This window comes from Ahaetulla prasina, chromosome 9 (genome assembly GCF_028640845.1).
Source record: "Ahaetulla prasina isolate Xishuangbanna chromosome 9, ASM2864084v1, whole genome shotgun sequence".
NCBI lineage: Eukaryota > Metazoa > Chordata > Lepidosauria > Squamata > Colubridae > Ahaetulla > Ahaetulla prasina.
The window spans coordinates 4,168,677-4,181,748 of NC_080547.1; the positions used below are offsets into that span (position 1 = coordinate 4,168,677).

At 45.9% G+C, this 13,072-nt stretch overlaps 1 protein-coding gene across 2 annotated transcripts in view; it reads left to right on the forward strand.

The window, feature by feature from the left end:
- BMP1 (bone morphogenetic protein 1) overlaps nt 1-13,072 on the forward strand; it is a 191,155-nt gene that overhangs the window by 137,972 nt on the left and 40,111 nt on the right. For both annotated transcript variants that reach the window (XM_058194382.1, XM_058194381.1), the window contains exons 8-9: nt 6,191-6,306; nt 12,125-12,227. In XM_058194382.1, coding sequence (XP_058050365.1) covers nt 6,191-6,306; nt 12,125-12,227 — 219 coding nt within the window. The remainder of the gene's footprint in view (nt 1-6,190; nt 6,307-12,124; nt 12,228-13,072) is intronic.

Sequence of the window (13,072 nt, forward strand, 5' to 3'; positions counted from 1 at the left end):
AGCTAGCGAAAGGGAAATTAAGTGGTTATACAGAGTCTTTGGATTGGGAGAGTGATGGAATTGGGAGAGTGGTGGAAATTAAGTGGTTATACAGAGTCTTTGGATTGGGACAGTGGTGGAATTCAAATTCTTTTACTACAGGTTGTGTGCGCGTGGCTTGGTGGGGTGAGGTGGCTTGGTGGGTGTGGCAGGGGAAGGATACTGCAAAATCCCCATTCCCACCCCACTCCTGGGGGAAGGATATTGCAAAATCCCCATTCCCACCCCACTCCTGGGGGAAGGATATTGCAAAATCCCCATTCCCATCCCACTCCTGGGGGAAGGATACTGCAAAAATCCACATTCCCTCCTCACTCCTGGGGGGAAGGATATTGCAAACTCTCCATTCCTACTCCACTTTGGGGCCAGCCAGAGATGGTAGTTGCCGGTTTCCTGGCCCTGCCAAAGTCAAACCCTGATGCAGTCCTCAATGAAACCGTGTTTAGATGGTGCTTGGGTTTTGAACCAGGGCTGTTAGCTTTCCAGTAGACAAAAGCTCAGAATCTTTAACCACTGAGCCATCGTGCCCACTCCTGAGAGTCCATAGAAGTCTCCCCACAGCCCTGTCTTCCTTAGACTAAACCAAGAGTCGGCAACCTTAAAGAGCCACAAAGGTCCTAACCGGAAGCCGCCCCTCCTCTATTCAGTTCTGGAGCCCACAGGAAGTCTGGTTCCCTCCATCATAGAGTCTCCTCCTAGCATCCTTTTTCCTGTACCTGTCCTAACCGAAAGCCCTATCGATTGTGGAGCCGATCGGCGACACAGAGCCGCAGCAGAGGGATGAAAGAGCCACATGCGGCTCCAGAGCCACGGGGTTGCTGACCTCCTGGACTAAACCATTGACTTGTACGCTACAGTGTCCTATCTGCTCTTTGGAGAGTTACCATGGTAGAAGGTTTGTTTCCTTTGGATCACTGATGTCAGCCTGTGAGTAACTAGCTAAACCCAGAATGTTTCCATCCTTCTGCTGCATCTCAAAATCCCCCCCCAGGGTTTTACTCCGGGCTCCAATCTTACCTCTCCCTTTTCGAATGGATACAAGCATGACATAATGCAGGGCTTTGGAACTGAATGGATGGCTCCGACCGTCACCCAAGTCTTTGGAGACCGTCCAATCCACGCCAGTTTTGGCTCTGTAAGCCGAACAGATGTCGGAACAGAAGGCAAGGGAATTGGGAGCCAAAGACCGAGGAGTGTGTGAAACTCTTGCTTCCTGCTTGATTCCCAAGACCTGATCTGGCTTGGAGGTTTCCAGCATCCATCCCCTGCTGGGTGTCTGTTTCCGTGGAGAAGGCTGACGTTTACAAACAGAAAGGAGTTGTTTTTGCTAGTAAGGAATGCAACCGTTTCCTGCAGGAAATTCTTGGGATGGGTGATTGAGCCAGTACGAAGAAGAGGGGAGAAATATTAAGGAAGGAGATGGGACCTTTGCAGGGAAAGTATTAGGGAGAAACAGAACTGCGGATGAAAGAAGGAATTAGTTTGGAGTTGGGACTATTAAAAATGTGGAGACTCTAGAAAGAGTGCAGAGAAGAGCAATAAGGATGATTAAGGAACTGGAGGCTAAAACATATGAAGAATGGTTGCAGGAAATGGGTATGTCTAGTTTAATGAAAAGAAGGGCTAGAGGAGACATGATAGCAGTGTTCCAATATCTCAGGGGCTGCCCCAAAGAAGAGGGAGTCTAGCTATTCTCCAAAGCACCTGAGGGTAGAACAAGAAGCAACGGATGTAAACAAATCAAGGAGAGAAGCAACTTAGAACTAAGGAGAAATTTCCTAACAGTTAGAACAATTAATAAGTGGAACAACTTGCCTCCAGAAGTTTTAAACACTGGAAGCTTTTTAAAAAGATGTTGGCTAACCATTTGTCTGAAATGGTGTAGGGTTTCCTGCCTGGGAAGTGGGTTGGACTAGAAGACCTCCAAGGTCCCTTCCAACTCTGTTATTCTATTCTATTCTAAAATCATTGATGGCTTTGTGTAATGCACTACCGATGGTCCTCAACATATGACCAAAGTTGAGCGTAAAATTTCTGTTGCTCCAGGGGAAGGATATTGCAAAAACTCCATTCCCACCCCACTCTGTGGAGAGCCAGAGGTGATATTTGCCGGTTCTCCGAACTACTCAAAATTTCCGCTACCAGTTCTCCAGAACCGGTCAGGACCTGCTGAATACCACCCCTATTGGAGACCCATGCTCTAGTCAACATAAATGACCATCTGATATTTGGGAATCTTTGCTGAGAGTGTGACCCTTTGGCCTTGATCTAGAAAATGTGGGTTGGTTTTGACATGTCAGCATGAGATATGAATAACTCATAGTCCATTGTTTTATGCTTCCACATCTTAGCTCAAGGTCCAAGAATGTACAACCAATCCATATGCCATTTGTCATGGAAATGTGGTCAGAGGCGTGAGTCAAATACTTGTTTCTGTTAGACATTTCCCAAGCCCAGTTGTGAGAATTTACATAAAATTCTCCTGAATTCCCAGACAATCCCTAGTGGCCTGGGCATAAGTGCCTTTCAATTACAAAGGCAATAATAAAGAAATTTCTTGTCCAAGGATCAGTCGTAGAGCAAGATATAATCTGAAACATGTTTTCCTAAGAAATCAACAGATTTCACAATTAAAAGTCCATATAACAGTATTTCAATGAAAATCATAAAGTAGTCTAGAACAGTTTTTAAAATAAGGTAAAGGTTCCTCTCGCACATATGTGCTAGTCGTTCCTTACTCTACAGGGCGGTGCTCATCTCCGTTTCAAAGCCGAAGAGCCAGCGCTGTCCTAAGACGTCTCTGTGGTCATGTGGCCGGCATGACTAAATGCCAAAGGCGCACGGAACACTGTTCCCTTCCCATGAAAGGTGGTCCCTATTTTTCTACTTGCATTTTGTACTTGCTTTCGAACTGCTAGGTTGGCAGAAGCTGGGACAAGTAACGGGAGCTCACCCCATTATGTGGCACTAGGGATTTGAACAGCTGAACTGCCGACCTTTTGATCGACAAGCTCAGCGTCTTAGCCACTGAGCCACCACGTCCCTTTTTAAAAGAATAGGGCTTTACAAAACTACAATTGTCTCAGATTGGGTTAAAGATTAAAAGTCAAGTTTTCCAATTAGGATCAATTAATGAATTCAACCTGCTCTAATCAACTCTTTTTTTAAAAAAGGAGTCATAGAGGAGACCCAAGACATTGTTCAAATTTCATCTCTAGTATGTATTTATAGGAGAAGAGGCAGAACTAGAGGCAGAGTTAAGAAAGTTATCAGTCTAGAGCCATGATGGCGAACCGATGGCACGCCGGCCACAGGTGGCACGTGAAGCCATATCTGTGGCACGTGAGCATTGCCCTAGTCAGCTCCCGTTCGTTTGCGTGTGCCAGCCAGCTGATTTTTGGGCCTTCCCAACTTGGAAGTTGGGAAACGGTCCATTTCTGGTCTCCAAAGGGCCTCCGGTAGGTAAGGAAGGTCGTTTTCCCGTTCCCCAAGCTCCTAGAAAGCCTCTGGAGCCTGGGGAGGACAAAAAACGGGCCTACTGGGCCCACCGTGCCATCACGTGCCAAAAGTGGGGGGACAGCAGGGGGGGCTCACACAGGCATGCGCAGGAGGGCAGGGCACATTGAATGGGCCTCTGGTGGCTCAACAGACTCAATATTGCAGTCTGTTATTAACAGCAGCTGCTTGCAATTACTGCAGGTTCAAGTCCCACCAGGCCCAAGGTTGACTCAGCCTTCCATCCTTTATAAGGTAGGTAAAATGAGGACCCAGATTGTTGGGGGCAATAAGTTGACTTTGTATATAATATACAAATGGATGAAGACTATTGCTTAAGCCGCCCTGAGTCTTCGGAGAAGGGCGGGATATAAATGCAAATTAAAAAAAAAAATATGGGCATGGGCACACACATGCGCGACCCCCCTCCCTCCATTCCCCACGCTTTTGGCACGCGGCGGCAAAAAGGTTAGCCATCACTGGTTTAGAATTATTAAGTTGTCACAAGTGATCCAAGTCTACCCCTCCTTTAATCCCACTGACTCTTCTCTAGTACGTTTTGTAACCAGAAATCAACACGAAGTCGAACATGCACACAAAATCAACTTCGAATCATGCCTTCGAATCTATTTTATGCTTCGATAAACTAATAAAATTTTGATCCTAATAATGAGGTGATAGGCAGAAAGAAAGGGCTCAGGTGGCTCAGGGGCTAGGGGCTGAGCTTATCGGTCGAAAGGTTGGCAGTTCGGCGGTTCGAATCCCTAGTGCTGCCGTGTAACAGGGTGAGCTCCTGTGACTTGTCCCAGCTTCTGCCAACCTAGCAGTTTCGAAAGCACGTAAAAATGCAAGTAGAAAAAATAGGGACCACCTTTGGTGGGAAGGTAAGAGCGTTCCGTGCACCTTTGGCGTTGAGTCATGCCACCCACATGACCACGGAGACGTCTTCAGACAGCGCTGGCTCTTTGGCTTTGAAACGGAGATGAGCACTGCCCCGTAGAGTAAGGAACGACTAGCATCTATGTGCGAGGGGAACCTTTACCTTTACCTTAGGCAGAAGGAGTTGACTTCTATATCTAGATGGTAGTTTGCAAGGCATGGGAGTTTTGATTGGCGCCAACGTCGACCTTAAAGACCTGGGTAAGATTGGTGCTCTGGCATGTCTGGAAAAAAAGTGGGAGATGGAGAGAGAGAGAGGGTCTGTTTCTCAGAAGAATCTGGTCCCCCCCCCCCAAGTGTTTTGCTGTAAAGGGAAGAACGCAGCAACAGAGGAGAACATGAAAAGTCTTGTAAGATTGGCGCTGACTGTGTTCGAGTCCCGACTTTTTGTCACTGTGGCAACATGGCATCCACTTGGTTTCCATGGTTACTTTCACAGCTGCAGAACAAGCTGCAGATTTGGGGGGATTAGGGAGGGGGGCTTATCTCCAATGGGAGCCGATTTCAGGAGCCAAACAAGAGATAAGAAAGAAGTAGCGGAATGCCGTTCATTGGAGGAAGAATAGGGCGATTCTGTAATCCCTCCTCTACACAGGTATCTTAAGTAGGATGATGTAGGAACCAGTGTTGTGAAAATACGTGCTCTTCTTTCTCAGTGCACAATGGCAAAGGTAGGATGGAAATTAAAGTATGTCACCCATGCCTGGGCAAATCTCAGGAACTAAAAGGACGGGAGGAAGAGGGGAGTTTGTTGATCCTGTCCCTGAGAAGGAGAAAACGCCTTGCAAAATCGATATCTATAAAACTGAACTATTTACCTAAAGTATGCCTTTTGCAAGGCTGTATTAGTGGAAATTGTGTTACTCTGGCAGGGTTTTTAATTGGAGAAAGGGCATTTGTGTACAAACCTCGTTACAGAGCCTTGTCCACGTGGTCATAATTTACATCCAGCTTTCTAACTGAGTTATACCACCCAACGAACAGGTAGTACTCTTGAGAAGAACAAGTTTATTTTCCCCCCATAACAATCTGGCAGTGTCTGAACTCTAGACCCAGCTTTGTTTGGTTCCTGAAATTAAAATCCCTTGGATCTCCTTAGGAATATGTTTTGGGGGGCTGTTCTGACCCAGCTCCTCAAACATGACAAATCCTCTGTAGTTGAAGCAATGATGTCTTTATTAGGAGCGCCATCAGCCCCGGCAAAAAGTTTCTCTCTCACTGCAGGCTAACTAGTCTGGCTGGCAGGGAGATGGATAGTTATCTGCCACATCTATTCATCTCCACCCCCTGCCTTTTATCACCAGAGCTAGGGTCGGGCTTTGCTAGCAGCAGTGGCTCTTCCGTCCCAAGGACCGGCCCATAGATTTCCACTGCTCTCCTCTCCTCTGCCTTCTGTGCATCAGGCACTGGACCCAGCTGTTCCTCCTCCTCTTCATCAGCCACCTCCAGACCTGGGGGCCGTTGACTCTCCATCTGAGAGCTGACGGACAGCCCAGCCTCTGCCTCTCTCTTTCTCTCTCTGCCAGCTCCATTCCCGCTTCCCCCTCGGAGCTCTCAGGTTGCCTTGATGCTGATCCTGACTCCCACGCCTCCTCCTCCTCTGATTCGGCTGTTGGAGGGGGCGGCGGACCAGGATCCGAAATTCAGGCAGTGTCCTCTATTTACGTATATTTATTTTTGTGTTTCCTTTTTTTTTTTTTTTAATTTTCTCCTGCAGCTTGTGGAGAAACACTGCAAGACAGTCAAGGGAATTTCTCCTCACCTGACTTCCCCAATGGATATTCTGCACACAAGCATTGTATCTGGAGGATATCGGTCACGCCAGGGGAAAAGGTAGATGCTGGTTTAGTTTCCCCCCCGCCCCTTTTTTTAATGGAATCATCCAAAGCAGTGGTAATCAAGCTGGTCCCTACTGCCCACTAGTGGGCGTTCCAGGTTTCATGGTGGGCGGTAGGGGTTTTGTCCGATACTGAAGCACTTTCCTTTTTTTAAATTTAATTGACTTTTTTTAAAAAAATTCATAGCATTATTTAAAAACGTTTTCATTAGGTTTTCATAAAATTCCCCGTGACAATTTAAATTTCTGAAAATATACTGTTTGTATCATTCACGTTATGTACGTGAAACTAAATGGCGCTATAGTGCGACCGCAAACAAAAGAGCCTCGTCCTAGAATAGCTCGCGCATCTCCCCCCACAGCACCCAGCTGTAACAGACAAGCTGAGCTGGCAGCTGGCGCCTTCCCCCCAACCCCAATCCACGAGATGCGCGAGAGGCATGCGCAGACAATGATACATGGCGCATTACTGTGGAACCGGTGGGTGGTTAGAAAATTTTAAGACTAACAGAGATACAAAAGTGGGCAGTAGGTATAAAAAGGTCGACTACCCCTGATCCAAACCACCTTACAAAATGTTGGTCTTCTTTGCCAAGAATGCTTTCTCTTGGGAATTCTTGGCTTCAGGGGGACGCTATAAATGCATCTAACCAGATTATTCCAAACAATACAGGCAGCGATGGGATTCAGCCGGTTTCGGCTGGTTTGCGGGGGCAGGGCGCCCCCCACGACTGGTTTTCACTCCCAGGAGGCTGCAGGGAGGCCTACTAGGAAAAAAATGGGACATGGCAGGCGGTGTGCCCCTCCCCCCCACGGCCTGTTTTTGTTCCCAGTGGGATGGAGGAGGCCAAGTGCTGTCTGTCACACACCCCTGGCCACGCCCACCATGGCCACGCCCACCATGGCCACGCCCACCATGGCCACGCCCACCCAGCTGGTCATTAGGGCAGAGAACCGGTTGTTAGATTATTTGAATCCCACCACTGAATACAGGTAGTCCTTTACTTACGACCCCAATTCCGCTCCACACTTCTGTTGCTAAGTGACAACAGTTGTTAAGTGAGTTTTCTCTCCATTTTGCGACCTTTCTTTCCAGGGAGTTGTTAAGCGAATCACTGCGGTTGTTAAGTTAGTAACGCGGTTGCAAAGTTGAATCTGTCTTCCTCATCGACTTTGCTTGTCAGAAGATCGCAAAAGGGGATCCCATGACCCCGGGCATGCTGCAACCGTCATAAGTTCAAGTCAGTTGCCAAGCATCTGAATTTTGATCACATGACCCCGGGGATGCTACAAAGGTCATAAATGTGAAAAACGGTCATCCGTCACTTCTTTCAGTGCCGTTGTAACTCTGAACAGAATAGCTTGTAAGTCCAGGTTAACCTGTAAAAGCTAAATTATGTAACTTATTCTACGTTTTCCTCCTTAATAGATTATTTTTCTAGTAAGAAAAAAAATAGCAGTAAGGAATCGTAGGTGAGCTATTAACAAAAGTATTCTTATGAAGCAAAAAGTACATTAAAGATTAGGATCGGAGTCTTATTCATTGAAGTTAGGTAAAGGTAAAGGTTCCCCTCGCACATATGTGCTAGTCATTCCTGACTCTAGGGGGCGGTGCTCATCTCCGTTTCAAAGCCGAAGAGCCAGCGCTGTCCAAAGACGTCTCCATGGTCTTGTGGCCAGCATGACTCAGCGCCAAAGGTGCACGGAACGCTGTTACCTTCCCACCAAAGGTGGTCCCTATTTTTTCTACTTGCATTTTTTACCTGCTTTCAAACTGCTAGGTTGGCAGACAAGTAACGGGAGCTCACCCCATTACTGCTAGGGATTCGAACCGCTGAACTGCGGACCTTTCGATCGACAAGCTCAGCGTCTTAGACACTGAGCCACGCAGCCCACTGAAGTTAGAGCCACCTAAAAGATGAACCAATGTAACCTCAGATCACCTAACTACGGTTTAAACTGGGTCTGTCAATTCAGACATCTACTCTCCTCTTTGTTTCCCCCCCAAAAAATCTGTTGCAGAGAAAAGTATCCTAATGTACTACAGATGTTTTGCACTTCAACTCCCATAAACCCCAGTCAGGATGGCAAATAGCGAGGAATGACGGGAGTTGTTCAAAACATACGGAGGACATCAAGTTCCTGTAATCCCGGTCCCTTCCTCTCTTAATCCATTTTTAATATTGCTTCTGGTATCATATTTCCTCCTCCTATTTTGAGAACACAGAAAAAAACACAGAGAAACAGCTGGAGGCTGTTCATCATCCTGGAATATAAACCTATTGTAATTTTGGGAAGCCAAGATGTCAGCCGCTTGACGTAGGAAGAAGGGTTCAAATCTACATTAGCATATTTCATAGGTTTCCCCCCCCACATCATTATAAAGATATGTATGTACATTATCCTTTCAAAATTCGAGTAAGGAGAAGAAATAACAGATGCCCTCTTGCCACAATGGCAAACCGATGACATGCGTGCCATAGGTGACACACAGAGCCCTCTCTGGGCACATGAGCTGTCGCCCCAGCTCAGCTCCACCGCGCATATGCGCACTTCCCGCCGGCCAGCTGATTTTCGGGTCTCTGCTGCACATTTGCGGGGGCGGGGCGCATGCGGGAGATTCGTGCGCATGCGCAGGATGTGCGGGGTTTGTCGTGCACGCATTGCATTTTTTTTTATTTACATTTATATCCCGCCCTTCTCCGAAGACTCAGGGCGGCTTACATTGTGTAAGGCAATAGTCTCATCCAATTTGTATATTTATATACAAAGTCAACTTATTGCCCCCCCAACAATCTGGGTCCTCATTTTATCTACCTTATAAAGGATGGAAGGCTGAGTCAACCTTGGGCCTGGTGGGACTCGAACTTGCAGTAATTGCAAGCAGCTGTGTTTTAATAACAGGCTTCTTACAGCCTGAGCCACACCGCGGCCCACACCGCATTATGGGTTATAAGTGCAGGGAGGCCTACTAAGCCCAAAATAGGGTGCAGGGGGGCATTTTTGTGGTCCATTTTTGCTCCCAGGAGGCTGCAGGGAGGCCTACTAGGCCCAAAACGGGGCGGGGGGCAGTGCGGGGGGAGCGTGTGCATGCTGGGGGGCAGGGGAGTATAGGGGTCATGCACGCATCTGCAGGGAGGCCGGGCATGCAGGGGGGTCGCTCACACATTGTATTACAGGTCGGGGTTGTGCTTGCTTTCGGCACACTACAACAAAAAGCTTAGCCATCACTGCCCTATTGCATTGTGTCGGTACTTGGTGAAGATAGCAGACAGTAACAAAGAATGTTCTTTCTGCGCCAACTCAGTAAGCTCAAACTGCCCAAGGAGCTGCTGATTCAGTTCTACAGAGGAATTATTGAGTCTGTCATTTGCACCTCTATAACTGTCTGGTTCGGTTCTGCAACCCAACAAGAAAAACACAGACTTCAGAGGATAATTAGAACTGCAGAAAAAACAATGGCTACTAACCAGTCTTCCATTGAGGACCTGTATACTGCACGAATCAAAAAGAGGGCCGTGAAAATATTTACAGACCCCTCGCATCCTGGACATAAACTGTTTCAACTCCTACCCTCAAAACGACGCTATAGAACACTGCACACCAGAACAACTAGACACAAGGACAGTTTCTTCCTGAACGCCATCACTCTGCTAAACAAATAATTCCATCAACACTGTCAAACTATTTATTGAATCTGCACTACTATTAATCTTCTCATAGTTCCCATCACCAATCTCTTTCCATTTATGACTGTATGACTATAACTTGTTGCTGGCAATCCTGATGATTTATATTGATATATTGACCATCAATTGTGTTGTAAATGTTGTACCTTGATGAACGTATCTTTTCTTTTATGTACACTGAGAGCCTATGCACCAAGACAAATTCCTTGTGTGTCCAATCACACTTGGCCAATAAAAATTCTATTCTATTCTATTCTATTCTAACTTAACATTTTCTCTCCTTAGGTTCTTCTGCCATATTTACTATCTCACGCGATGCTGTAATGTAATTCAGCGGGATTGTCTCTGTTTTCTCTGGCTTGGGAAAAAATATTCTTTCTGGAAAAGCATCCAAGTCTTCACGTCAGGCAAATTCTGAATCAAGCCTAGCGATTTGGGACCATTTTTTAGATTACGGAGTAATGTCGGAATGTCTCCAGCCAACTTGTTTTCCACATGTAACGAAAGAACTTATGGGTAGTCCTTGACGTACGACCAGAATTGAGCCCAAAATCTCTGTTGCTAAGCGAGAGTTTTGCCCCACTTCATGATCTTTCTGGCCACAGTTTTTAAGTGAATCACTGCAGTTGTTAAGTTAGTAACACAGTTGTTAAATGTATCATCATGACTTACCTGTATTTTTCGGAGTATAAGACGCACCAGAGTATAAGATGCACCTTAGTTTTTGGAGAGGAAAATAAGAAAAAGGCTGATTGGCAGGTGGATCGGCCTCCCGGAATGCCCCCAATCAGCTGTTCCCAGAGAGAAATTTTAGCAACAGGTTCCTTGGTTGTGAGCTCTGTGCCTTGCTTTTTTTTTTTTTTTTTGCTTTTTTTTTTTCTGCCTCTGAAAATCTGTTTCAGAAAAAAGATTTTTCTGCCTCTGAAAGCCTCCAAAATAGAACTTCAGAAAAAAAACCTCTGAAATCCTGTTTGGGAGCTTCTTTTCTGAAGCTCTGTTTGGAGGCTTCTTTTCTGAAGCTCTGTTTGGGGGCTTCTTTTTCCGTGCGCTTTTGGCGTTGAGTCATGCCGGCCACATGACCACGGAGACATCTTCGGACAGCACTGGCTCTTCGGCTTTGAAACGGAGATGAGCACCGCCCCCTAGAGACGGCAACAACTAGCACGTATGTGCGAGGGGAACCTTTACCTGTACCTTTCTGAAGCTCTGTTTGGGGCTTCTTTTCTGAAGCTCTATTTGGAGGCTTCTTTTCTGAAGCTCTGTTTGGAGGCTTCTTTTCTGAAGCTCTGTTTGGGGGCTTCTTTTCTGAAGCTCTATTTGGAGGCTTCTTTTCTGAAGCTCTATTTGGAGGCTTCTTTTCTGAAGCTCTGTTTGGGGCTTCTTTTCTGAAGCTCTATTTGGAGGCTTCTTTTCTGAAGCTCTATTTGGAGGCTTCTTTTCTGAAGCTGTGTTTGGAGGCTTCTTTTCTGAAGCTCTATTTGGAGGCTTCTTTTCTGAAGCTCTGTATGGGGGCTTCTTTTCTGAAGCTTCTTTCCTCTGAAACCTCCGTTTGAGAAGCTGGGTGGGGCTACATTCGGAGTATAAGACGCACCCAGATTGTCACCCTCTTTTTTGGGGGGGGAAAAGGCGCATCTTATAGCTCAAAAAATACAGTATGTCTGTGATGGGCAGGCTCCATTATGGTTTTAAGTCCAGGATTGCTTGTATTTACTACATTGGGCATAGAAGAGGAATGCTATTTAGGACTTGGAAAGCAGACTATTCAAGGTGTAAGAGATGAAAAAGGCTGAGCCCGAGGGAGGGGTCAAATGCGTCATCAGTCACGAATCCCTTCGCATCCACAAGAAATCTTAAGTCCACACACACCCCTGGAATTCCTTATCTGCCGCCAAATTGCTTTGACTGTTAGTAGTTCAGATTCTTGCAGACAGTTTAAGCTTGCGATCAATCTTTATATCCATTTTAACTATCTGGATTTCATGATTCTCTGACGCTTGACAAAAGGTGGCTTATGTTCCTCAAAATGGTAACTCGTGAAAGAAATAGAAAATATGTAGTGTATGCCAAAGTGCTATTTAGGGCCTGCTTCCTGCTCAGGGTGGTGTGACCTCTGCTTGCTTTCCAGATCATTCTCAACTTTACATCCCTGGATCTATACCGCAGCCGGCTTTGTTGGTACGACTATGTGGAGGTGAGAGACGGATTCTGGAGGAAAGCTCCACTACGAGGTAATCCGCGAGAACGTATTGGTGGTCATGCATGTGGCCAGATCTCACTGAGGAACATATTTACTGTAACAATCAAAACATCTCCCAGGCTCATTAAGTGACTTCCTTCCCCTTTGCAGAACTCAGTTGCGATTTTTTGTGTGTGTTTTGTATATTTCATGGCTTACAAAAATTTTGGGGAGCAGTAGGGATTTGAGGTATTTCTTCATTTGTTGAAATATACCATAGTACTAAAGGTAGGTAAATGTGGTGCAGTGGCCTAGAGGTGGAGCTCTCGCCTTAGTCAGGAGGCTGTGAGTTCGATCCTTGGTAGTGGCAGATATTTCTCTCTCTGGGCACAATGAGAATATATCTGCTGAAGATAAACTCCGCATTGGCGACAGGAAGGGCATCTGGCCAGTAAACACTCAGCTCCATTCAGTTGGCCCGACTCCACCCAGCGAGGGATTAGGGGGTCATTAAAAGACAATAGTTTTTTTTTTCCCCTGTAATTTCTTCTAACCATTTTTAAATTTTCATCCAATATTTTGGGCTTTTGGGCAGGTCCACCGCAAATGATAGAAAGTCCCTTGTTGCTAATGAAACCAGAGTTGTTCTCATTGGGTATTATAAAAGGAAATATAAGTAAAAGGACTCAATATATTATACTTCATATTCACAACAGCAGTAAGAATTACATTTGCCCAGAACTGGAAACAGGAAAACATGCCATCAAACACAATGATAATAAAAAATGTCCTCGATTGCGCAGAAATGGATAAATTAACTATGGAATTAAAAGATAGAGAGGAATCAAAGTATGACAAAAGTTGGAATATGTGGTATCAATGGCTTGAAACGAGATG